The 27,500-nt window shown below is 41.1% G+C and overlaps 2 protein-coding genes across 2 annotated transcripts in view; one reads left to right on the plus strand and one right to left on the minus strand.

The window, feature by feature from the left end:
• The window catches only part of LOC309491189 (A disintegrin and metalloproteinase with thrombospondin motifs 20), a 125,652-nt gene that overhangs the window by 49,567 nt on the left and 48,585 nt on the right, over positions 1-27,500 (plus strand). Inside the window, exons 12-24 of the mRNA XM_082160614.1 lie at positions 3,961-4,106; positions 7,753-7,934; positions 10,838-10,974; positions 11,114-11,231; positions 12,722-12,817; positions 15,043-15,209; positions 16,165-16,294; positions 18,237-18,363; positions 19,064-19,274; positions 20,520-20,681; positions 23,263-23,427; positions 25,335-25,454; positions 25,793-25,900. Coding sequence (XP_082016740.1) covers positions 3,961-4,106; positions 7,753-7,934; positions 10,838-10,974; positions 11,114-11,231; positions 12,722-12,817; positions 15,043-15,209; positions 16,165-16,294; positions 18,237-18,363; positions 19,064-19,274; positions 20,520-20,681; positions 23,263-23,427; positions 25,335-25,454; positions 25,793-25,900 — 1,869 coding nt within the window. The remainder of the gene's footprint in view (positions 1-3,960; positions 4,107-7,752; positions 7,935-10,837; positions 10,975-11,113; positions 11,232-12,721; positions 12,818-15,042; positions 15,210-16,164; positions 16,295-18,236; positions 18,364-19,063; positions 19,275-20,519; positions 20,682-23,262; positions 23,428-25,334; positions 25,455-25,792; positions 25,901-27,500) is intronic.
• On the minus strand, positions 20,688-22,573 carry LOC309491237 (uncharacterized protein). Its single transcript, XM_082160711.1, has 2 exons — positions 22,231-22,573; positions 20,688-22,135 (listed from the first exon to the last, which is right to left on the minus strand). Exons 1-2 carry the CDS (start codon positions 22,428-22,430, stop codon positions 21,007-21,009), a joined length of 1,329 nt encoding a protein of 442 aa, XP_082016837.1. The 5' UTR covers positions 22,431-22,573; the 3' UTR covers positions 20,688-21,006.

A 27,500-nucleotide genomic window follows, 5' to 3' on the forward strand; every position in this document is an offset into this window, starting at 1 on the left:
TTATGTTAATCAATCATTTTATTTTTAACAACTGTCCCACAGTTGTGCCATTATTTTATTTTATTTATTTTATTTTAGTTTTTTAGTTTAGTTTTTTTTGTTTTGTTTAGTTTAGTTTAGTTTTAACAACTCTCCCACAATGTCAACAATTTTGCTTTTAATAACTTTTTTAACAAGATTTGAAATTTGAGATGTGACTTTGAAGAAAACAAAGAAAAAGCAAAGTACGTTTCCCTTATACATAATAATTCATTCACAATGAAATTGAAATTTAGTGAAATAATTGCATTAGTTGTGTGCATGTAAGATGCTTAACATGATCGCACTGAAACTAGCCGTTTAATTAAATCGTACATTTTTCATGATGTTTCTGGGAAAAGCATTATTAATTTTATTTGATTTTATTTCATTCTATGGCCGTTGTTTAATCCTTCCTTTCCGGCTCTTCCCCAAGCGAGGTGTATCGCGTTCCCAGCTTTAGGATAATCCCGGGCGCCTCATGCGTGGGAACATTCGGTGGTCATGAGCAGAGTCTCGTTTCTCTTCTGGACTCAGTCTAACTCTGAGCGAACGCTCTTCACTGTGTAATGACTGTAATGGTAAATACCAGCAGAACGCTGTTGTGTAACGTTTGTATTTTATCAGGTGAAAGAGAAGCCTGTAGTCAGAGATGTATATCACACACAGAGTTATGAATGAAGCAGTCATGAGGAGCGACACCGGATCTCACGCTCGTCTCTCTGATTCTTTTATTCTCCCGGATGATTGTGTTTCCTGTTTAGAGGGAGATTGTGTTGCTGAGGAGAGACACCAGAGGTTCCTCACAAAAACTACCATGTTACTATCATGTTTTTGCCACAAAATGTGTCATCGTAGTACCATGGTAAAACTGAAATTATACACTGCCATTCAAGTTTGGAATCAGTTAGATTTTTTATGTTTTTTAATAAGTCTCTTCTGCTCACCAAGGCTGCATTTATATGGCTATAAAAAAAAACAAAAAAACAGTAATAGTGTTAAATATTATTATGATTTACATCATCTGTTTTCTATGTGAATATACAGTAAAGTGTAATTTATTCCTGTGATCAAAGCTGAATGTTCAGCATCATTACTCCAGTCTTCAGTCTCACATGATCCTTCACAAATCATTCTGATATGATGATTTGATGATCAAGAAACATGTCTTGCTATTTATCAGAAATATAATCTTTTGTAACATTATAAATGTCTTTACTGTCACTTCTGATCAATTTAATTCATCCTTGATGAATAAAAGTATCAATTTCTTTACCCCCCCCCCCCAATCAAAGATTCATCAAAGAATCCTGAAATAAAAATATAAATAACTGTTTTCAACATTGATAATAATCATAAATGTTTCTTGATCATCAAATCATCATATTATACTGATTTCTGAAGGATCATGTGACAGTAATGATGCTGAACATTCAGCTTTGATCACAGGAATAAATTACACTTTACTATATATTCACATAGAAAACAGATGATTTACATTGGAATAATATTTCACAATATTACTGTTTTTTGTATTTTTAATCAAATAAATGCAGCTTTGGTGAGCAGAAGAGACTTCTTTTAAAAACATAAAAAATCTTACAGATCCAAAACTTTTGACTGGTAGTGTATATAAATACCATGACACATGAATTTCTGTTCCATGGTATAAAGTAAAGTACTACAGTATCATCATCTGATATCATCACTCAGTAAAAATGAGGTGATGAACGGGTCAATAAATGCAAGAAGAGGTTTGAAAGAAAAGATGTTTCCGATGTGAATATCGTAAGAGAGGAAGGAGCGGTGTGAGTGTGTGTGTGTTAGAGAGAGAGAGAGAGAGAGAGAGAGAGAGACTGTAATGAGTTCTGTCTCTCTTATCTCTCCGCTTGGGTTTCCTTATCGAGCAGCAGCAGCTCAGTGCGTGTGTGTGTGTGTGTGTGTGTGTGTGTGTGTGTGTGTGTGTGTGTGTGTGTGTGTGTGTGTGTGTGTGTGTGTGTGTGTGCCAGCGAAGGCCAGCGTAACGCAGCGAGACCGACGCCAGCCTGTCCTGCATTCCAGCTCGAGCGAGAGATTCGGTTACTGCGTGAAACTGGACGTTTACACCGATGACAGCGAACGACACAGACGAGTCACGAGAGCTTGTACTGTCAGATATACATGATCCAGTCCATGATGCAGTTGTGTGCACACACACACACACACACACACACACACACACACACACACACACACACTAACCCAACTCCACCTACCCATCACACTCACACACACACACACACACACACACTAACCTGACCCCTAAACCTACCCATCACACACACACACTAACCCGACCTCTAAACCTACCCATCACACACACACACACACACAATGGGCCCTATTTTAACGATCTGAAACGCAAGTGTCAAGCGCAAAGCGCAAGTAACTTTGTGGGCGGGTCTCGGCGCTGTTGCTATTTTCCCGGCGGGATAAATGACTCTTGCGCCAGGCACAAATCTAAAATGGGTTGGTCTGAAGTAGCTTCATTATTCATAGGTGTGGTTTGGGCGTAATGTGAAATAAACCAATCAGAGCGTCATCTCACATTCCCTTTAAGAGCAGACGCTTTTTCCATAGCGCATTGCTATTGTAACGGCAGATTTGCCAGGAGCGGTTCACAGCCGAGGAGAGCAACGCTCTCGTCACGGCCGTAAAAGAGAGAAGTTACATTGAAATGGAGAAACACACCCAAATTAACTTCGGTTAAACAGGCGTATGATAATTTGGGTAAATGTGTAAGCTAGATGTATGCTTTTATAATAAATTGTCTATCTATCTATCTATCTATCTATCTATCTATCTATCTATCTATCTATCTATCTATCTATCTATCTATCTATCTATCTATCTATCGTAATAATGTATGTATGATTTGCAAAAATGAAAACTGCTGCTTCTGTGTAGATGAGAGAAGCAAAGTGTATGCGCGTTGTGCACACACTACGATCACTAAATTCAAGGCTTTTGGTCATACCTAGGATATCCAGAACCACCAAAGGAGGGAGAGCTTTTTCACATTTGGCTCCAAAACTCTGGAATAGTCTTCCTGATACTGTTCGTTGCTCAGACTCGCTCTCCCAGTTTAAAACTAGATTAAAGTCGCATCTCTTCAGCCAGGCATTCATATAATCCTACAGTTCAAACTACAATCCGGCCTCTAGCTCATAAATGCCAGAGGAGAACTGGCCCCCGACTGAGCCTGGGTTCTCCCAAGGTTTTTTTTTTCTCCATTAGGTCACCTGATGGAGTTTTAGGACACCATTAGGTCACTTGATGGAGTTTTTCGGTTCCTTGCCACTGTTGCCTTTGGCTTGCTCAGTTGGGGATATTTTGGGGATATTTAATTTAATTTTATCAATCAATAAATTCCTCTTGAAACAAACTTTGTTGTATTATTTTAATTTAATACTGTGAAGCTGCTTTGATACAATCTGTATTGTGAAAAGCGCTATACAAATAAACTTGACTGGACTTGACTTGACTACATTGATTATGGCCAAGCATGCGCCCTTAAAATAGCATATGAATAACATGTGCAACGCGCCACTGACTTTAAACTATTTTTTCCTGGTTAGTGGCGCAATTGTTTTCTAAACCTTCAAAATAGCATGAAGGAACGTTTGCGCCAGAACATGCCTCCTCTTTGCGCTGAACCACCCCCGGGAGCGCAAGTGTATTTCCTAACTTACCGACGTGCTTCTGTGGAGGGAAAAGTCCGCTTTGCGCGGGTGCAAAATAGGAATGATACATGCGTATCATAGATAGATAGGGCCCATAGACACGCTCAGCGTTTCGTTCATCAGAGTTCAGATTCAGTGTTTGAGAGCTGCTTCAGTTCCACAGAGTGTCATTTTCTGATGTATTGTGTGTGTGTGTGTGTGTGTGTGTGTGTGTTTGCAGTACTGCAGGCACGGCATGTGTGTGAATAAGGAGATGGACATGAAGCCCGTTCATGGTGAGTGGGGCCCCTGGGGGCCGTACAGTGTGTGTTCCAGAACCTGTGGAGGAGGGACTCGCAGCACAACCAGAGACTGCAATAAACCTGAGTGAGCACACACACACACACACACACACACACACACACACACACACACATACACACACATACACACACACACACATACACACTCTCACACACTTTACAGTGGTCCTAAAATAGGTCCTGGAGAGGAGCTGGGGATGGAGGAGGGTAATCAGCTCCTGAGAAACGAGAGGAACTGGGGATGGAGGAGGGTAATTAGCTCCTGAGAAACGAGTGGAGCTGGGGATGGAGGAGGGTAATTAGCTCCTGAGAAACGAGAGGAGCTGGGGATGGAGGAGGGTAATCAGCTCCTGAGAAACGAGAGGAGCTGGGGATGGAGGAGGGTAATCAGCTCCTGAGAAACGAGAGGAGCTGGGGATGGAGGAGGGTGATTAGCTCCTGAGAAACGAGAGGAGCTGGGGATGGAGGAGGGTGATTAGCTCCTGAGAAACGAGAGGAGCTGGGGATGGAGGAGGGTAATTAGCTCCTGAGAAACGAGAGGAGCTGGGGATGGAGGAGGGTAATTAGCTCCTGAGAAACGAGAGGAGCTGGGGATGGAGGAGGGTAATCAGCTCAAGAGAAACGAGAGGAGCTGGGGATGGAGGAGGTTAATCAGCTCCTGAGAAACGAGAGGAGCTGGGGATGGAGGAGGGTGATTAGCTCCTGAGAAACGAGAGGAGCTGGGGATGGAGGAGGGTAATTAGCTCCTGAGAAATGAGAGGAGCTGGGGATGGAGGAGGGTAATCAGCTCCCGAGAAACGAGAGGAGCTGGGGATGGAGGAGGGTAATTATTAGCTCCTGAGAAATGAGAGGAGCTGGGGATGGAGGAGGGTAATCAGCTCCCGAGAAACGAGAGGAGCTGGGGATGGAGGAGGGTAATTAGCTCCTGAGAAACGAGAGGAGCTGGGGATGGAGGAGGGTGATTAGCTCCTGAGAAACGAGAGGAGCTGGGGATGGAGGAGGGTGATTAGCTCCTGAGAAACGAGAGGAGCTGGGGATGGAGGATTGTGATTAGCTCCTGAGAAACGAGAGGAGCTGGGGATGGAGGAGGGTAATTAGCTCCTGAGAAACGAGAGGAGCTGGGGATGGAGGAGGGTAATCAGCTCCTGAGAAACGAGAGGAGCTGGGGATGGAGGAGGGTAATTAGCTCCTGAGAAACGAGAGGAGCTGGGGATGGAGGAGGGTGATTAGCTCCTGAGAAACGAGAGGAGCTGGGGATGGAGGAGGGTAATTAGCTCCTGAGAAACTAGTGGAGCTGCTGATAATACTGAAGGAGCTTATATTTGAATATAGTGATTGGTGTCATATTCCTATAGACCTTATGCGCCAGACAAACAAGCGCGCAGCCATCTTTAGAATATTGGCTGTTTCTCAATTCCAAGAACGCAAGTCTGTGAGACTGGTCTTGCGACTCAGGCGACCTTGAAAGAACGAACTCGGAAGGACGCGAGAACACAGAACGCATCTTTATGAAAATTGCGATGTGCTGCGATCTTACTGCTTAACTGACCATCTCGGCAAATACAACACAACATCAATGACAAACATATGTCACAACCTTTTAAACATTTCTTTCATATTATTATAGACATTGTTTTCATAGTTTATATCTTTTTTATTTTACCATGTGTATTTATGAGTAGCCTATGTGTTACCTATGTTTTGTCAATGTTAAGATTCTTTTTAATATGCCAATAAAAATACTGCCACTTTCTTAAGGTCTTTATCACTTTATTAAAATGAAGCAAAAGAGACCGACAAATGTAAACTTTCACGAGCTGTCACGTATTTCGAGCTTGCAGCGGGAATCTCTTAAGTGAGAACGAGAAGTTTAAAGCTTACAGCCTTCCGTACGTCGACTGCCCGCAACGTCTTCTGGGATTTTTAGTGGTTCGATTTTCTCTCAAGTCTGCATTTGATGCATCCTCGATATCAAGGACACATCCGGGCACTTCATGCGTCCTCTGTACTTGCGTTATTGAGTATTGGAATTGAACTTCGACGGTTGATGATGACGTAGTACGAGAACACAAGGACACAAGATCACTGAAGAACGCATATTGAGAAACAGCCATTGTCTTTGAACTTCCGTTTTTGCGGTCGCTCTGTGTATTTCAATGGCATCGCTGTCGAGGAGTACTTAGCTGGTGTTGAAGCCATTTCTATGGAAGTAATAATATTTTGAGTTTATTTTGTAAGATCTGAAAAAAACATGTGTTGCATATGGAAAGTAGAAATTGGAATGTAAACAGCTGACCAGTGATCCAGTATAATGTAATTTGATTGGCTGTTAGATTTAGTATGAAAGAAATAGAACCCTGCGAAACAGCCAGAAGCCACTGGACTACACAGAAATGCACAGTTAATTTGTAAGAAAAGTAAAGATCCTAAGTTTTTATACTTTATGTTTTGAAATTCATAAGTAAACAGTCAAACGAAGAACTTTTAATTACTGACGTTTTGTGTTGAGTACAAAAGAACTTTGAGGTCCTAAGCTAGCTGGTGAAGTGGATTCACTTATTGTAGAGTTGACGAAATTTATCATGAGCATTGTAATGTTTAAAGCAGATGTCTTAACAAATGTCAGTAGACCGGGAAGATTTTAAAACGCGCCGTTCATTCATAAATACGTAAGATCGCAATAAAAATGCAAACCGGAAGACTGAAGACAACGAGCGCAGCGCTGAAAAGGGGCGGAGCTACATAAAGTCTATAGGTAGACGTGGATCAGCTGTAGTGGTGGTAATTTTGATTCTTTCCAGAGACTCGTTCATTTTTAGTTCGTTCACCAAAATGATTCGTTCAGATTCGTTCACTGATTCGTTCAGTGACCATTTTACCATAATTACACAAATACGTCAGCAGGTGCGGCAAAATGTGTTGTTCAACTAACGTATTTACTTGTTACGAAATAAAAACTGATTTGACTTTATTAAAAATGGTGTCCTACTCATTAAATGAATAAAATAAGTCTAAATAAGTGATCAAAGTCATTACACTCTTTTTATCTTTTAAATTACACTCTTTTCGGATGACCAAAGCACAAGAGTTTTTTAATTTGTTTGCATACTAGGTTAGTTAACATTTTAATTGTTTGGTCAGAGATTTACACGTTCAAATCGGAGATTATGTTAAACAAGGAGTTATGTTCTGTATGTAAAATATGAACAAGCGTGCACAGTACGGATACCTGCGCTTTGCATCCGCTTTCTGTGCTGATGAACTAGATTGACAGAATGGCCGACCTACCCGTTACACAAACTGGGTATAGCTACCAGTTCGTTCAATTCGTTCACGAACGGGAGATCTCTCTCTCGTTCAGACTCAAAACAGAGAGCGATCTCGGTCAATGATGATATGATATTCGTTCAGTAGAGTAGATCCAACCAATTACATGCCCCTTCTAAGCCCGAGCTGAAATGCTATTTGCTGCTATTTGCGTCACGTGACGCAAATGAGATGGGATGACGTGAGGCAAATAATCAATACTGTCATATTTTTTTGTTATGTTATACAGTTTTTAAACAAACAAAAGTGCATGACATGACTCAAACATAATGAAATATTTTTTTTATTTAAAAGTAGAAAACTGTTCAAACAGCTGAGAGTCATTGATGCGTGCTTGACTAACGTGACCTGCCAGAACTGACGCTACGCTTGATGGTTCTCAGGCCGAGGAACGGAGGGCGTTTCTGTGTGGGCCGCAGGATGAGGTTCCGCTCGTGTAACACGGATCCGTGTCCCCGGGGCCCGAGGGATTTCAGGGAGGAGCAGTGCGCGCAGTTCGACGGGAAACACTTCAACATCAATGGACTCCCACCAACCGTCCGCTGGGTGCCGAAGTACAGCGGCAGTGAGTGTGTTTGACCTCTGACCTGTCAGAACACACACACACACACACACACACACACACACACACACACACACACACACACACTCACACACACAAATACTCTCACAAACAGATCAAACCTGCTGCTATTATTGTAATGTTTGAGCTCGTCAAACACTGCTGGAATACACACATTCAGTGTCTCGACTGCATTCATACAGTTGGCAGATGCTTTTATCTGAAGTGAATGCTTTACAGTTTCTCTCTGACAGTTGAAATAGAGAAATCACATTAGTCTCTGTCAAAGAAAAACACTTCAGAAGCACTTCATTAGCCAATCAGAAACACTCTCTGCTGCTCTGACATGTTTTTGGAGAGCAGAGAGTGAATGTCCTAAAGATACTACTGTAATCTACATAACTAAAAATGCAAGTTCGGCTATGTTGTGGTGTTAGCTGTTTCACATTTTGCTTTTCATAATTCTTTGATGAATAGAAAGTTCAAAAGAACAGCATTTATTTAAAAGTGAATTATTTTGTAACAATATAAATGTATTTAATGTCTTTTTTATCAATTTGATGCAACATTGCTGAATAAAAGTATTAGTTTCTTTAAAAATATACATTTCTGATGTTTCTTACCTCTTTCTCATCTCTCTCTGGTGTTTCTCATCTCTTTCTCATCACTCTCTGGTATTTCTCATCTCTTTCTCATCTCTCTCTAGTGTTTCTCATCTCTTTCTCATCATTCTCTGGTGTTTCTCATCTCTTTCTCATCTCTCTCTCTGGTGTTTCTCATCTCTTTCTCATCTCTCTCTAGTGTTTCTCATCTCTTTCTCATCTCTTTCTCATCTCTCTCTAGTGTTTCTCATCTATTTCTCATCTCTTTCTCATCACTCTCTGGTGTTTCTCATCTCTTTCTCATCACTTTCTGGTGTTTCTCATCTCTTTCTCATCTCTTTCTCATCTCTCTCTAGTGTTTCTCATCTATTTCTCATCTCTTTCTCATCACTCTCTGGTGTTTCTCATCTCTTTCTCATCTCTCTCTGGTGTTTCTCATCTCTTTCTCATCTCTCTCTAGTGTTTCTCATCTCTTTCTCATCTCTTTCTCATCTCTCTCTAGTGTTTCTCATCTATTTCTCATCTCTTTCTCATCACTCTCTGGTGTTTCTCATCTCTTTCTCATCACTTTCTGGTGTTTATCATCACTTTCTCATCTCTCTCTGGTGTTTCTCATCTCTTTCTCATCACTCTCTGGTATTTCTCATCTCTTTCTCATCTCTCTCTAGTGTTTCTCATCTCTTTCTCATCATTCTCTGGTGTTTCTCATCTCTTTCTCATCTCTCTCTCTGGTGTTTCTCATCTCTTTCTCATCTCTCTCTAGTGTTTCTCATCTCTTTCTCATCATTCTCTGGTGTTTCTCATCTCTTTCTCATCACTTTCTGGTGTTTCTCATCTCTTTCTCATCTCTCTCTGGTGTTTCTCATCTCTTTCTCATCTCTCTCTAGTGTTTCTCATCTCTTTCTCATCTCTTTCTCATCTCTCTCTAGTGTTTCTCATCTATTTCTCATCTCTTTCTCATCACTCTCGGGTGTTTCTCATCTCTTTCTCATCACTTTCTGGTGTTTCTCATCACTTTCTCATCTCTCTCTGGTGTTTCTCATCTCTTTCTCATCTCTCTCTAGTGTTTCTCATCTCTTTCTCATCACTCTCTGGTATTTCTCATCTCTTTCTCATCTCTCTCTAGTGTTTCTCATCTCTTTCTCATCATTCTCTGGTGTTTCTCATCTCTTTCTCATCTCTCTCTCTGGTGTTTCTCATCTCTCTCTGGTGTTTCTCATCTCTTTCTCATCTCTCTCTAGTGTTTCTCATCTCTTTCTCATCTCTTTCTCATCTCTCTCTAGTGTTTCTCATCTATTTCTCATCTCTTTCTCATCACTCTCTGGTGTTTCTCATCTCTTTCTCATCCCTTTCTGGTGTTTCTCATCACTTGCTCATCTCTCTCTGGTGTTTCTCATCTCTTTCTCATCTCTCTCTAGTGTTTCTCATCTCTTTCTCATCTCTTTCTCATCTCTTTCTCATCTCTCTCTAGTGTTTCTCATCTATTTCTCATCTCTTTCTCATCTCTTTCTCATCACTCTCTGGTGTTTCTCATCTCTTTCTCATCTCTCTCTAGTGTTTCTCATCTCTTTCTCATCTCTTTCTCATCTCTCTCTAGTGTTTCTCATCTATTTCTCATCTCTTTCTCATCACTCTCTGGTGTTTCTCATCTCTTTCTCATCACTTTCTGGTGTTTCTCATCACTTTCTCATCTCTCTCTGGTGTTTCTCATCTCTTTCTCATCTCTCTCTAGTGTTTCTCATCTATTTCTCATCTCTTTCTCATCTCTTTCTCATCTCTCTCTAGTGTTTCTCATCTATTTCTCATCTCTTTCTCATCTCTTTCTCATCACTCTCTGGTGTTTCTCATCTCTTTCTCATCTCTCTCTAGTGTTTCTCATCTATTTCTCATCTCTTTCTCATCTCTCTCTAGTGTTTCTCATCTCTTTCTCATCACTCTCTTGTGTTTCTCATCACTTTCTCATCTCTCTCTGGTGTTTCTCATCTCTTTCGCATTTCTCTTTGGTGTTTCTCATCTCTTTCGCATCACTCTCTGGTGTTTCTCATCTCTTTCTCATCTCTCTCCCTCTGGTGTTTCTCATCTCTCTCTATTATTTCTCCTCTCTTTCTCATAACTCTCTGGTGTTTCTCATCTCTTTCTCATCACTCTCTAGTGTTTCTCATTTCTCTCTGGTGTTTCTCATTTCTTTCTCATCTCTCTCTGGTGTTTCTCATCACTTTCTCATCTCTTTTTTCATTTTATAATTTATAATACTGAAATATCACAGTGGTTTCACGTCTCACACTTATCTCTCTTGTTTCTCAGTTCTGATGAAAGATCGCTGTAAACTTTTCTGTCGTGTCACGGGGACGATGGCGTACTATCAGCTGAGGGATCGAGTCGTTGATGGAACACCGTGTGGACCAGACACATATGACATCTGTGTACAAGGCCTCTGTCGGGTATGAAACCATATCTAAAAAATGCTAATACTGCGTTACTTTGATATCATGTTGCTGCATGATTACTTTATTAATATACCATGATATTTATAAGGTGTGTGTGTGTGTGTGTGTGTGTGTGTGTGTTTGTGTATCTTAGCAAGCAGGTTGTGACCACATTTTGAACTCAAAGGCAAGAAATGATAAGTGTGGTGTCTGTGGAGGAGACAACTCGTCATGTAAGACAATCGCTGGAACCTTCAACAACGCACAATATGGTGAGAGTCTGGTGTTTCTCATCTCGTTCTCATCTCTCTCTGGTGTTTATCATCTCTTTTTTCATCTCTCTCTGGTTTTTATCATCTCTTTTTTTCATCTCTCTCTGGTGTTTATCATCTCTTTTTTCATCACTCTCTGGTGTTTCTCATCTCTTTCTCATCTTTCTCTGGTCTTTCTCATCTCTCTCTGGTGTTTCTTATCTTGTTCTCATCACTCTCTGAAGTTTCTCATCTCTTTCTCATCTTTCTCTGGTCTTTCTCATCTCTCTCTGGTGTTTCTTATCTTGTTCTCATCACTCTCTGGTGTTTCTCATCTCTTTCTCATCTCTCTCTGGTGTTTCTCATCTCTCTCTGGTGTTTCTCATCTCTTTCTCATCACTCTCTGGTGTTTCTCATCTCTTTCTCGTCACTCTCTGGTGTTTCTCATCTCTCTCTGGTGTTTCTCATCTCTTTCTCATCTCCCTCTGGTGTTTCTCATCTCTTTCTCATCTTTCTCTGGTCTTTCTCATCTCTCTCTGGTGTTTCTTATCTTGTTCTCATCACTCTCTGGTGTTTCTCATCTCTTTCTCATCTTTCTCTGGTCTTTCTCATCTCTCTCTGGTGTTTCTTGTTCTCATCACTCTCTGGTGTTTCTCATCTCTTTCTCATCTCTCTCTGGTGTTTCTCATCTCTTTCTCATCACTCTCTGGTGTTTCTCATCTCTCTCTGGTGTTTCTCTTCTCGTTCTCGTCACTCTCTGGTGTTTCTCATCTCTTTCTCATCTTTCTCTGGTCTTTCTCATCTCTCTCTGGTGTTTCTTATCTTGTTCTCATCACTCTCTGGTGTTTCTCATCTCTTTCTCATCTTTCTCTGGTCTTTCTCATCTCTCTCTGGTGTTTCTTATCTTGTTCTCATCACTCTCTGGTGTTTCTCATCTCTTTCTCATCTCTCTCTGGTGTTTCTCATCTCTCTCTGGTGTTTCTCATCTCTTTCTCATCACTCTCTGGTGTTTCTCATCTCTTTCTCGTCACTCTCTGGTGTTTCTCATCTCTCTCTGGTGTTTCTCATCTCTCTCTGGTGTTTCTCATCTCTTTCTCATCTCCCTCTGGTGTTTCTCATCTCTTTCTCATCTTTCTCTGGTCTTTCTCATCTCTCTCTGGTGTTTCTTATCTTGTTCTCATCACTCTCTGGTGTTTCTCATCTCTTTCTCATCTTTCTCTGGTCTTTCTCATCTCTCTCTGGTGTTTCTTGTTCTCATCACTCTCTGGTGTTTCTCATCTCTTTCTCATCTCTCTCTGGTGTTTCTCATCTCTTTCTCATCACTCTCTGGTGTTTCTCATCTCTCTCTGGTGTTTCTCTTCTCGTTCTCGTCACTCTCTGGTGTTTCTCATCTCTTTCTCATCTCTCTCTGGTGTTTCTCATCTCGTTCTCGTCACTCTCTGGTGTTTCTCATGTGTTTCTCATTGCTATCTGGTGTTTCTTATCTTGTTCTCATCACTCTCTTATGTTAGGTTATAACGTTGTGGTTCGGATTCCTGCTGGTGCGACCAACATAGATATAAAGCAGGTCAGCTACTCAGGATCACCAGAAGATGATAACTATCTCGGTGAGTTCAGTACATACATTACCAGACCAGATTACACTAGTTTTACAGTGATGGTATCAGATGATATTACCATGGTCCTCTGATATATGCTATACATTCTGAATGATTTCCATATTCACATGCTATGATATTTGCATGTTACTTCAACGAAGAACGCACACTCAATCACATTCAGAAAACCAGAAAACCAATGTCATCTGAACAGGGGTGTGTTTACCGTACACTGGCGTAACTCGCTGCTTAACTATCATAGTATGACGCATCGTTGAAGAAATCAACTAGCGAGTCACGACTGTTTCTCGAAACCATATTGTTGCAAATCAGTTGGTGTAACCAAGTTGGTTGATGTCACGCATGAGGAATAATAACTACTGTTAATGAATCTCTTCAAGATCGAATTAATGCTAGATGTTTTGATATAAATTACGATCATGGCATCTGAGGACTATTTCACATTTTTCTCAGTTATTTTGCTTTATTTCCAGTAGGGCTGTCCCCGACTATGGATTTTCATAGTCGAATCAGAATCGTCATGTCTTGCCTATAGTCGACTAATAGTCGAATCATGTGTATGGGGGTGGGGCTGGGGGCTGGGGGCGGGGCTTTAACGTTTCAAAGCCGCGATGTACAGAAAATCACACAAAGATATAGAAGAAAATGTATAAAAACATTTTTGATCAATAAAACTAAGAAATAACATAACTCCAGAAAGGCCACACTGCAGATTTGCATTTCACATGCAAATCAAATTAAATCGGCTAAATTACCTGTGCGAGCAGACCAGCCTACAGCACAACATCGATACACCGAAATAATAAACAATTAATTTACTAAATTAAATTAGAACAGGATATAGGCTACCTTTCTGATAAATAAAAATACAAAACGAAATAAATCAGAATCAAGTCACAGGATGAGGAGCAAATGTGTGCAAAATGCCTAAAGTGCAGGGGAACATATATTCAAAACACAAGCCACAAATAGTTAGATTAGATAACCCTGACAGATTAATAAATAAAATTAAAATAAAGAAATTATTAAAATAACGATAGTAGCCAGAATTTTCAACTTTGTCTTTTTAACTGCAGAAACAACAATAAATGCTAAACTGGAGAGGCAGTCTTTAGCTAAACATGTTCACAGCATCCAAAAATAAAATTAGAACCGGCTGATACGTTTTGAAATCACTTGTACCCGATACCTGATCGAGAGAACAAATCCTGAAAGTTTTTCACGCTGTCTGTCCGTTGGAGTCTTTTCAAATTGTGCGCGCGGATAAAATACATTCTAACGTGAAACCCAGTCTATGCGTGAAACATGTTAACGTTGGCCGGCAGAAGTGCGATCATGGTTTTCCTGATGCTAAATCCAGCCTTGGAGAATATCCTTTCTGATGGTGTACATCCACACTTTAGATTTTCTTATCCCAGACATTGTTAAAGATTTAAATCCTTGCCGCGAAGACGCTCCTCTGTCGGTCACGGATTGAAAGTGAAACTTAAATCTGTCACGGGGTGTTTGGATTTATTCACGCACGTTAAAAAATATTTATTAAAAGCTTCTTTCTTTGCACATTTTTATATAGGCCTACAGCATTATCATAGGATGAATATTAACGTATTGACATAAAAGCTAGTTCTATGTGAAATCAGACATTGAGCGCCCTCATATAGCCAAAGTGGCATGATCCTCGTTTCATAACACCTCTGCGAAGATTCGACCGTGAGATCGGTAGTCGAATCAGGCTCCTCCTATCGAAGCATCGAATCTTCGACTATTCGGGGTCACCCCTAATTTCCAGATTCAATCATAGACTCGTTCTTACACACTAGAGCACGTTCTCACATGCACACTCTTTAAAAACTACGCTTTAAATCTCTTGAAAAACTATAAGACCTATATGACATTTGTATGTATTCTAAATAAAACACAGATTGTACTGAATGCCAGCTTGCTTATTTGTCTCAAGATAAGTATTTATTGAGTCCACATGTCATGTAAACTAGAAACTCAGCTTCTAACCACTGGTCGAGATCTAGAGCTGTCGTTACACACACACAACTCTGCGATGTTGTTTGCGAATGTTCGTTGGAACGATGGTTTCGGGAAACACTGACTCGTTGAACTGCTGATAATGACGGAACTTGCGAACATAGTTGGCTAACGATGCTTTCGGGAAACACACCCCTGTCCAATTCTGATCCTTCTTGTCCTCTGATCTGCAGCTCTGTCTGACAGTCAGTCCAACTTTCTCCTGAACGGGAACTTTGTGGTGTCCATGTTTAAAAGGGAAATCACCTTTAAGGGAGCAGAGATTGAGTACAGCGGATCCAACACTACAGTGGAACGGATCAACTGCACACAACGGATTGAGGAGGAGCTCGTGCTGCAGGCAAGTCCAACAACACCAAACACAACCATTATAAAAGTGTAGTGTGACACAACTCGGCATCAAGACTTATGGTCCTTGCTCACTGAGTCCGAAATTTTCGTATGCATTTTTTCGTATTGGTCATTCAGTGGCTCTGAATTGTCAAAACAACTATCAAAATGGTTCCTACGGATTCAAAAAACGTAGACAATCAAACCCGATGCAATTTGTTTTATGACGGACGAAAGTTTCAGATGCAGTGTGCAAACATGATTGACACAACGTGAGGTTGTGTTTATGTTTTTAGAGAAGTTTACAATGTAATTTCGGGGGGGGTGAACCCATCTAATTTTTCAATTAACTGCCAGAGCATATAAGCAGCCGCTTTCCTTGCTCTGGCATCAGCTGTTCTGGCGTCCCTCCACCTCCCCAGCTCCACCTACAGTAAATAATTTAGGCATCTTGCTACCATACTCATCATCCAAGCATTAGTAGTCCCACTGGGGGGTATATCTCAGCTCGAGTTGAAGCTGCTTCCTCGAGCCCCTCCATTGCGGACAACAAGCCAAATATGCTTAACCTTATTAGCTTAACGATTATATGGGCAAAGGAACTCGGGGGTATTTCGGACTCAGTGAGCAAGGACATTTACAGCGAAATGAAAGAAAACCACAGCAAAGTTTTTGACCAATGAGATTTCATTGAGGACGGGGCCACCCAGCATGACATGATGAGAACAGAAACATCTAATTATCTTGTGCATCACCTTATTTTGTTATTGTCTGATTATGACCACACTGCAAAAAAAAAAAAAAAAAATCAGTATTTGTGATTTTTGTAAAATTTTTAATAATAGGTAAAATACTTGGTGAAAGATAATACAATCAGTGTTATATACTATTATTGTTTTTTTTATTATTATTTTAAGTTAGCTTAAAGTTAAATTTACAGGCTTGTGATCTTCCTGTCATCTCAGGTTCTGTGCGTGGGAAACCTGTATAATCCTGACGTCAGATATTCCTTCAGTATTCCCATCGAGGAGCAGCGAGAGCAGTTCGGCTGGGATCCGGCAGGCCCGTGGCAGGAGTGTAGTCGCATGTGTCAAGGTTCTGCTTTCTTTCTGGCTCTATTGCCTGCACTCACTTTTGGTTTTCTGTCCTAAAACACCTTCTCATCAGTCTCTGGTATCTCTTCCTCATCTCTCTCTGGTGTTTCTCATCTCTTTCTCATCTCTCTCTGGTGTTTCTCATCTCTCTCTGGTATCTCTTCCTCATCTCTCTCTAGTGTTTCTCATCTCTTTCTCATCTCTCTCTGGTGTTTCTCGTCTCTTTCTCTTCCCTCTCTAGTGTTTGTCATCTCTTTCTCATCTCTCTCTGGTGTTTCTCGTCTCTTTCTCATCATTCTCTGGTGTTTCTCATCTCTCTCTGGTGTTTGTCATCTCTTTGTCATCTCTCTCTGGTGTTTCTCGTCTCTTTCTCATCATTCTCTGGTGTTTCTCATCTCTCTCTGGTGTTTGTCATCTCTTTCTCATCTCTCTCTGGTGTTTCTCGTCTCTTTCTCATCATTCTCTGGTGTTTCTCATCTCTTTCTCATCACTCTCTGGTGTTTCTCATCTCTTTCTCATCTCTCTCTGGTGTTTCTCATCTCTCTCTGGTATCTCTTCCTCATCTCTCTCTGGTTTTTCTCATCTCTTTCTGGTATCTCTTCCTCATCTCTCTCTGGTGTTTCTCGTCTCTTTCTCTTCTCTCTCTGGTGTTTGTCATCTCTCTCTGGTGTTTCTCGTCTCTTTCTCATCATTCTCTGGTGTTTCTCATCTCTTTCTCATCACTCTCTGGTGTTTCTCATCTCTTTCTCATCTCTCTCTGGTGTTTCTCATCTCTTTCTCATCTCTCTCTGGTGTTTCTCATCTCTCTCTGGTATCTCTTCCTCATCTCTCTCTGGTGTTTCTCATCTCTTTCTCATCTCTCTCTGGTGTTTCTCATCTCTTCCTCATCTCCCTTTGGTGTTTCTCTTCTCTCTCTGGTGTTTCTCATCTCTTTCTCATCTCTCCCTGGTGTTTCTCATCTCTTTCTCATCACTCTCTGGTGTTTCTCATCTCTCCCTGGTGTTTTTCATCACTCTCTGGTGTTTCTCATCACTCTCTGGTGTTTCTCATCTCTCCCTGGTGTTTCTCATCTCTCTCTGGTGTTTCTCATCTCTTTCTCATCTCTCTCTGGTGTTTCTCATCTCTTCCTCATCTCCCTTTTGTGTTTCTCTTCTCTCTCTGGTGTTTCTCATCTCTTTCTCATCTCTCCCTGGTGTTTCTCATCTCTTTCTCATCACTCTCTGGTGTTTCTCATCTCTCCCTGGTGTTTCTCATCTCTCCCTGGTGTTTCTCATCTCTTTCTCATCACTCTCTGGTGTTTCTCATCACTCTCTGGTGTTTCTCATCTCTCCCTGGTGTTTCTCATCTCTCCCTGGTGTTTCTCATCTCTTTCTCATCACTCTCTGGTGTTTCTCATCTCTCTCTGGTGTTTCTCATCACTCTCTGGTGTTTCTCATCTCTCCCTGGTGTTTCTCATCTCTCCCTGGTGTTTCTCATCTCTTTCTCATCACTCTCTGGTGTTTCTCATCTCTCCCTGGTGTTTCTCATCTCTCCCTGGTGTTTCTCATCTCTCCCTGGTGTTTCTCATCTCTCTCTGGTGTTTCTCATCTCTTTCTCATCACTCTCTGGTGTTTCTCATCTCTCCCTGGTGTTTCTCATCTCTCCCTGGTGTTTCTCATCACTCTCTGGTGTTTCTCATCACTCTCTGGTGTTTCTCATCTCTCCCTGGTGTTTCTCATCTCTCTCTGGTGTTTCTCATCTCTTTCTCATCTCTCCCTGGTGTTTCTCATCTCTCTCTGGTGTTTCTCATCTATTTCTCATCTCTCTCTGGTGTTTCTCATCTCTTTCTCATCACTCTCTGGTGTTTCTCATCTCTTTCTCATTTCTCTCCAGTGTTTCTCATGGCTTTCTCTATAGTTTAAAGGGAAGTCCCTTACGCTTCACGTGTGTGTGTTCCTCTAAAGGTGAGCGGCGGCGGAAGGCGGTGTGTGTTCGTAAGAGTGATCACCTGGTGGTTTCGGATCAGAGGTGTGAGTATCTTCCTCGACCCAGAGGAGCGACGGAGAACTGCAATAGTGACTGTGAACTCAGGTACATCCACACAACAGCTCTCGTGTCTTATTCTAGTGTTGAACCAAAAGAAAAACTGAAAGCACATATTCTGCAAACACTGAAATGTTTTTATGTTTCAATTGAATCTTAAATGTTTGATTTGATATTGATTTGATCAACAAAGGTGATCTTGGTTTGGTGAAGCTTGATTTTCCTTCAGTTAGTGTCAGTACAATTGCATCTCATCTCCAGCAACATAAAATATTGTATAATCTCATGAAAATATTTTATACTTTTGAAATTTGATGGCAACGTGCATATTCTGTGAATTTGACCACAAGAGTTTCATCACATCACAATTTCCTGCGTCTTCATTGAGCTTTTACATTAAATATAATTACACATGCATCATTTCCAATGCATGCATTTGTTTCCCACACTGTAAAAAATGATTTCTCAAAGTTGTAAATAAGATTATTGAAGTATGATTTAAAAGAAAATACTACTTCAGTAAATCTACATAAAAATTTCATGTTTAATATTTGAAAAAATGCAACAAAAAAAATGCTGGGTCTCAGCACCTAATGAGCTGGGAGAGCACGGTGAGTGTGACCTGCAAATAATGCAAATGAACCTTTTGGGTTTCTTGGCTAAAAAGATCAACACAACTGAAAAGCAAAGAAACCGAACGCTGATCTCTGTTGGACAGCGTTTGAGCAGTTTCCTCTGCGCTCCTCAGGTGGCACGTGGCGGGTCGGAGCGACTGCTCCAGTAAGTGTGGTCCGGGTTCCCGTACGCTGGACGTGTTGTGTATGCGTTACAGTCAGAGCAAGAGCGTGAGTGAGCGTGTGGAGAGCCGTGCCTGCGCAGACCTGCCCAAACCACAGACTCGAGAGGCCTGTCACGGAGACTGTCTGCTCAAGAGCTGGCAATACAGCGCCTGGTCTCAGGTGACACACACTACAAATCATACTCTGACTTATTAAAGTGCCCGATGCTGTTTCAAAGGTTGCTCATTTTGTTTTTGATTCTCCAACAAAATGCATTCAAGGTCAAATTTCCACTGCAGCATCAGCTCTTTTCTCTCAGTGTCTGAAACTGTTCGATCGAGGATTCAGTCTCTCTAAACCCCGCCTCTCTGAGAGCTGCTCTGCTGTGAGTGGTCAGAAACCAGATATACATTAGCATATCTGAATCTCAGCTCTTGACACACAGTGATACGAACAGTAACGATGGCGTGGGTTTTACCGTATCAATCTCATCAGAGTGGATTTGCTTTGTCAGCAGAAAACAGCGTCTTCTCGACATAAACAACACGAACCAAACTCTTCCAGTCTCAGATAAACTACAGTGTTTGAGGGTGGGGCTAAGAGACGCTGTTCAGCCAATCAAGACCAGAGGCTGTCATTATGCAAATGAGTTACAAACCTACAGCAGGAAGCGAGACTGAATTACTGACGACTCGTTTCAGTTCAGAATCTCTTCTTTCTTTTGGGAGACAAAAACTCCATTCATCTGCACTTTGACCTTTTACATTCACAAACATCTGTATTACACACTACATGAAAGATCATATCCTTTAAAAATCCTTTATAAAAAAATAATAGCACAATAGGGCACTTTAATAACAATAATGATATAAAAATAGCCCTAAATCCACCTATTGTGCTTCGGGTCAATTTGACCCCATTCGATTTTCAAACAGCTTGAAACACTGGTTGAACTATTTATTTCTTCTTGAAATGTGGTGGCTGTTCCTCTTTTAGTGTCATGAATGTGCATGCAAAGTTTCGACACATAGATGTGTTTTGGAAAGGCTGTACACATTTTGTTACGTCTTTTGTGATGCGGTCAAATTGACCCTCCATTGGTTTCCATTCAATTCAATTAACACTTTGAAAAACAGTTAAGAGTCATAAAAGCACGTTACCCTCGCAGAGGATATTTACATCAAGTACAAATAGCAATAAATACTACTTACAGTAAGTACAAATAATGTGAGGAACTATTTATATTTACTTTTAGTTATTTGCACCAAATCTTTACATGAATCTTTGGTGTTTTCCATAGTGATCATGAATTTAGGATCAAACCCCGACACAGTCGTATTTTAGCACAAGGATGTGCAGATTTGCATGTGATGTTTCTCATTGTTTCTCCTGATTCTCTGTAATGTGTTGTGCTTGTGTTCGCAGTGCTCGAGGAGCTGTGGACGTGGCGTTCGGACGAGACAGGCGTTCTGTATGAACAATCTGGGCCGCAGGCTGGCGGAGCGAGAGTGTGATGATCAGAGAGTCCTGAGCGAACCCTGCAGTGACGTGCCCTGTCCCGACTGGAGCGCCAGCCCGTGGAGTGAGGTACTGACACCAAACTCTTCCTATCCTACCACACTTTTAACGGCGGCATCAAACAGAAGATGTGCTCGTCTTTTCCCCCTATTGTGTCGTATATCCGAGTGAAACGCTATTTGTGTTCCTTTCTCTCAACAACGCAATCTTGACCCGGTGTGACTTATTTTCTGGAAAATATGTTCAAGTTTCTCCTCTATTGTATCACATATCTGAGGGAAACGCTTCTGGAACAAGAACAAATGTGGGCGGGGCTTGATTGTGTCTGTGTGGAATTGATTGGCTGATTGGATGGTTGTGGTTTGCTATTGGCTGATCTCATGTGAGTGACAGGTTATAGCTCCGCCCTCGTCATCAGAGAAGAGAAGAGATGCTGCAAGAGGAACTTATTCTGATTCAAGATTATTAAAACAATAATGATGATGTGCACCAATAAATCCATCCATCCATCCATCTTCTTCCGCTTATCCGGGGCCGGGTCGCGGGGACAGCAGTCTAAGCAGGGATGCCCAGACTTCCCTCTCCCTAACACTTCCTCCAGCTCTTCCGGGGGGACACCGAGGCGTTCCCAGGCCAGCCGGGAGACATAGTCCCTCCAGCGTGTCCTAGGTCTTCCCCGGGGTCTCCTCCCGGTGGGACATGCCCGGAACACCTTCCCGGGAAGGCGTCCAGGAGGCATCCGGAAAAGATGCCCGAGCCACCTCAGCTGGCCCCTCTCGATGTGGAGGAGCAGCGGCTGTACTCTGAGCTCCTCCCGAGTGATCGAGCTTCTCACCCTATCTCTAAGGGATCGCCCAGCCACCCTGCAGAGAAAGCTCATCTCGGCCGCCTGTATCCGGGATCTTGTCCTTTCGGTCATGACCCACATTTCATGACCATAGGTGAGAGTAGGAACGTAGATTGACCGGTAAATCGAGAGCTTCGCCTTGCAGCTCAGCTCCTTCTTCACCACGACAGACCGGTACAGCGACCGCATTACTGCAGAAGCTGCACCGATCCGTCTGTCAATCTCCCGTTCCATCCTTCCCTCACTCGTGAACAAGACCCCAAGATACTTGAACTCCTCTACTTGAGGCAGGAACTCTCCACCAACCTGAAGCGGGCAAACCACCCTTTTCCGACTCGGAACCATGGCCGTTTCACACTCGGCTGCAAACCGTCCCAGTGCATGCTGAAGGTCCCGGTCTGATAGGGCCAGCACGACAACATCATCCGCAAAGAGCAGAGATGAAATCGCGTGGTCCCCAAACCCGACACCCTCCGGCCCCTGGCTGCGCCTAGAAATTCTGTCCATAAAAATTATGAACAGAACCGGCGACAAAGGGCAGCCCTGCCGGAGTCCAACATGCACCGGGAAGAAGTCTGACTTACTGCCGGCAATGCGAACCAAGCTCCTGCTACAGTCGTACAGGGACCGGACAGCCCTTAGCAAAGGGCCCCGAACCCCATACTCCCAGAGCACCCTCCACAGGACGCCGCGAGGGACACAGTCGAATGCCTTCTCCAAATCCACAAAGCACAAAGCACATGTGGATTGGTTGGGCAAACTCCCATGAACCCTCCAGCACCCTGGAGAGGGTATAGAGCTGGTCCAGTGTTCCACGACCGGGACGAAAACCACACTGTTCCTCCTGAATCCGAGGTTCTACTATCGGCCGTATTCTCCTCTCCTGTACCCTGGCATAGACTTTCCCGGGGAGGCTGAGAAGCCACCAATAAATCATTTAGAATAAACTCTGCAATAATGAAGAATTTCATGGTGATTTTTTTATTTTTATTATTAAAATATTATGATGAATTTAAAACAATAATGATGTGCACCGATAAATCTTTTGGAATAAGAATAAGAAAAAATAAGAATGATTTTCAGGTAATCAATAATTCATATAATTAAAATTGCGCTGGGCAACGATTAATCACATTCGAAATAAAAGTTTGTGTTTACATAATATATGTGTGTGTACTGTGTATAATTATTTTGTATATATAAACACACACATATGCATGCACCCTAACCCTAACCCATTTAAGAAATATTTGCATGTATATACTGTATATATAGATTTATACATAATTTATATTATATATACATATTTTATATATAAATAACACATTTTTCTTAAATATGTACATGCTTGTGTGTGTATTTATATATACAAAATAATTATAAACAGCACACACACATATATTATATAAACACAAACTTTAATTTTGGATGCGATCAATAGTTGCCCAGCACTCAATTAAAATAAAATAAACTCAAGATCTTAAAAAATCCTATAAACTAATTTAATAAATACTCAATAGAATGGTTAATCAAACTGTGTATTAAACTGAACTGAATCATTTTGAATTTGCCAAAAAGTTTTCGTACTGTAATTATATCTTACAAAGAAAATCAGTACTTAAAATTATAAGACATTCTCAATATTTTAAACAAACGATGCATTTTAAAAATACTCAATAGAATGGTTAATAAAACTGTGTATTAAACTGAACTGAGTCGTTCTGAATCCTATGAATGCATTTTTAAAAAATATTACATTGAGTCGTTACTCACAGTACTACAGTAACTCTGTCTTTGTTTCAGTGTTTGGCGACGTGTGGGAAGGGCGTGCGACACCGGCAGGTGCAGTGCATTCTGGGAGACGAGCAGCTGAGTGAGCAACGCTGTGACCCGAACACCAAACCCTCAGCGCTGGGCGTCTGTGAGCGTCCCGAATGTGCGTCCTGGCAGACCGGAGGCTGGAGTCCGGTGAGAAACACACCAGCGCGCTCTGTCTCGTGTGTTTGATCAAAGATCATGTAAAGATAGTTCACTTCAAAATGAAAATTAGCCCATGATTTACTCTCCCTCCAGTCATCCTAGGTGTTTATGACATTATTATTTCATGCACTTTTATGATGGATAGATGCACTTTTATGATGGATAGATGCACTTTTATGATGGACAGATGCACTTTTATGATGGACAGATGCACTTTTTTGAAGGATAGATGCACTTTTATGATGGACAGATGCACTTTTATCATGATAGATGCACTTTTATCATGATAGATGCACTTTTATGATGGATAGATGCACTTTTATCATGATAGATGCACTTTTATCATGATAGATGCACTTTTATGATGGACAGATGCACTTTTATGATGGATAGATGCACTTTTATCATGATAGATGCACTTTTATGATGGACATATGCACTTTTATCATGATAGATGCACTTTTATCATGATAGATGCACTTTTTATGATGGACAGATGCACTTTTATCATGATAGATGCACTTTTATGATGGATAGATGCACTTTTATCATGATAGATGCACTTTTATGATGGATACAGTAGATGCAATTTTATCATGATAGATGCACTTTTATGAAGGATAGATGCACAGATGCACTTTTATGATGGATAGATGCACTTTTATGATGGATAGATGCACTTTTATCATGATAGATGCACTTTTATGATGATAGATGCACTTTTATGATGGATAGATGCACTTTTTTGAAGGATAGATGCACTTTTATGATGGACAGATGCACTTTTATCATGATAGATGCACTTTTATGATGGATAGATGCACTTTTATGATGGATAGATGCACTTTTATCATGATAGATGCACTTTTATGATGGATACAGTAGATGCACTTTTATCATGATAGATGCACTTTTATGAAGGATAGATGCACAGATGCACTTTTATGATGGATAGATGCACTTTTATGATGATAGATGCACTTTTATGATGGACAGTAGATGCACTTTTATCATGGATAGATGCACTTTTATGATGGATAGATGCACTTTTATCATGATAGATGCACTTTTATCATGATAGATGCACTTTTATGATGGACAGATGCACTTTTATGATGGACAGATGCACTTTTATGATGGATAGATGCACTTTTATCATGATAGATGCACTTTTATGATGGATAGATGCACTTTTATCATGATAGATGCACTTTTATGATGGACAGATGCACTTTTTTGAAGGATAGATGCACTTTTATGATGGATACAGTAGATGCACTTTTATCATGATAGATGCACTTTTATGAAGGATAGATGCACTTTTATCATGATAGATGCACTTTTATCATGATAGATGCACTTTTATGAAGGATAGATGCACAGATGCACTTTTATCATGATAGATGCACTTTTATGATGGATAGATGCACTTTTTTGAAGGATAGATGCACTTTTATCATGATAGATGCACTTTTATGATGGATAGATGCACTTTTTTGAAGGATAGATGCACTTTTATGATGGACAGATGCACTTTTATCATGATAGATGCACTTTTATGATGGATAGATGCACTTTTATCATGATAGATGCACTTTAATGATGGATACAGTAGATGCACTTTTATGATGGATAGATGCACTTTTATCATGATAGATGCACTTTTATGATGGATACAGTAGATGCACTTTTATCATGATAGATGCACTTTTATGATGATAGATGCACTTTTATGATGGATAGATGCACTTTTATGATGGATAGATGCACTTTTATGATGGATAGATGCACTTTTATGATGGACAGATGCACTTTTATGATGGATGGATGCATTTCAAAACAGAAAGAGCGCTTCATCTTTCAGTGCTGTGAGTGTGTAATGTGGTGTTTTGCAGTGTACGGTGAGCTGCGGTCAGGGCTATCAGATGCGTGCGGTGAGGTGTGTGTCGGGAGCGTACGGTGAGACGCTGGACGACAGGGAGTGTAACGCGGCCACCAGACCTCGAGACAGTCAGGTGATCAAACACTCCATCCACACTGGGGGAAAAGATGGCAATAATTATGATTTATTAATGTCTTTGAAAGAAGTTTGAAAAAGAAACAAGTTTTCACTGTAGTTTTGATCAAATATATGCAGCCTAGGTTTCCAAACTTTTAACCAGTAATAATGAACAACATAATTGATTACATATGAATCTGACATACGTGTGTGTGTGTGTGTGTGTGTGTGTGTGTGTGTGTGTGTGTGTGTGTGTGTGTGTGTGTGTGTGTGTGTGTGTGTGTGTGTGTGTGTGTGTGTGTGTGTGTGTGTGTGTGTGTGTGTGTGTGTGTGTGTGTGTGTGTGTGTGTTTAGGACTGTGAGTTGTCGGTTTGTCCTCGCGCAGCATCAGTGTTTAACACACCAAGACCAGCAGAACCGGGTCAACGACACACACAGTGGAGATACGGGTCATGGACGACCGTGAGTAAAACACACACTCACACTCACACACACACACTCACACACACACACACACACACACACACACACACACACACACACACACACACACACACACACAGCTGCGGCCATTTTATGACTATTGTTTTGTTCATTGTTGGATTATAAAAAACAGTTGAATCTGAAATCAGTATCTCTAATCTCCATAATTATTTATGTGGTGAAATGCTGTGTAATAAGTGTTATGACTGTATACCATATCTCTTAAAGGTCCGTCTAGTTTGATCTCGCCGCTGAAACTGCTCTCTCCGCACAAGCTTTGTGTTTAAAGACCTGATAAAATATTCAGACTGAGATCAATATTTCGTGTCTAATTATTTACTCATTAAAACATCAACATGCGCTCTTGACACACTTCCCACATCATTTTTCAAAAGTGTGTTAAACAGTTTAGAAGCAGATCTTCTAGAAGTGGTAAATGCCTCACTTCTCTCTGGGAGTTTTCCAAACTCCCTGAAAACTGCAGTTGTCAAGCCCCTCCTGAAAAAGAGCGATCTAGATAAGACCATATTAAGCAACTATAGACCGATCTCAAATCTTCCTTTCATAGGCAAGATCATTGAAAAAGTTGTCTTCAATCAGCTGAACAAATTCTTAAGCTCGAATGGATACTTTGACCATTTTCAATCTGGTTTCCGACCGCACCACAGCACAGAGACAGCGCTCATAAAGATAATAAACGATATTCGCTTAAATACTGATTCAGGCAAATTATCAGTGCTGGTACTACTCGACCTCAGTGCTGCATTTGACACTGTCGATCATAACATACTTCTTGACAGGCTGGAAAACTGGGTGGGGCTTTCTGGGATAGTCCTAAAATGGTTCAGGTCATACTTAGATGGGAGAGGTTATTATGTGAGTATAGGAGACCATAAGTCTGAGTGGACATCCATGACATGCGGAGTCCCTCAAGGCTCAATTCTTGCGCCACTCCTGTTCAACCTGTATATGCTCCCAATTAGCCAAATAATGAGAAATAACCAAATTGCTTACCACAGCTATGCAGACGACACACAGCTGTACTTAGCCCTATCGCCTAACGATTACAGCCCCATTGACTCCCTGTGCCAATGCATTGATGAAGTCAACAGTTGGATGTGTCAAAACTTTCTTCAGTTAAACAAAGACAAAACTGAAGTCATTACGTTTGGAAACAAAGATGAAGTTCTCAAGGTGAACGCATACCTTCACTCTAGGGGTCAAACAACTAAAAATCAAGTCAGGAATCTTGGTGTGACACTAGAGTCAGACCTTAGTTTCAGTAGTCATGTCAAAGCAATAACTAAATCAGCATACTATCATCTGAAAAATATTGCAAGAATTAGATGCTTTGTTTCCAGACAAGACTTAGAGAAACTTGTGCATGCTTTCATCACCAGCAGGGTGGATTATTGTAATGGACTCCTCACTGGCCTTCCCAAAAAGACCATAAGACAGTTGCAGCTCATACAGAACGCTGCCGCCAGGATTCTGAGCAGAACCAGAAAATATGAACATATCACACCAGTCCTCAGGTCTTTACACTGGCTCCCAGTTAAATTTAGGATTGATTTTAAAG

Source organism: Leuciscus leuciscus, assembly GCF_965113295.1.
Source record: "Leuciscus leuciscus genome assembly, chromosome: 25".
In the NCBI taxonomy this organism is placed as follows: domain Eukaryota; kingdom Metazoa; phylum Chordata; class Actinopteri; order Cypriniformes; family Leuciscidae; genus Leuciscus; species Leuciscus leuciscus.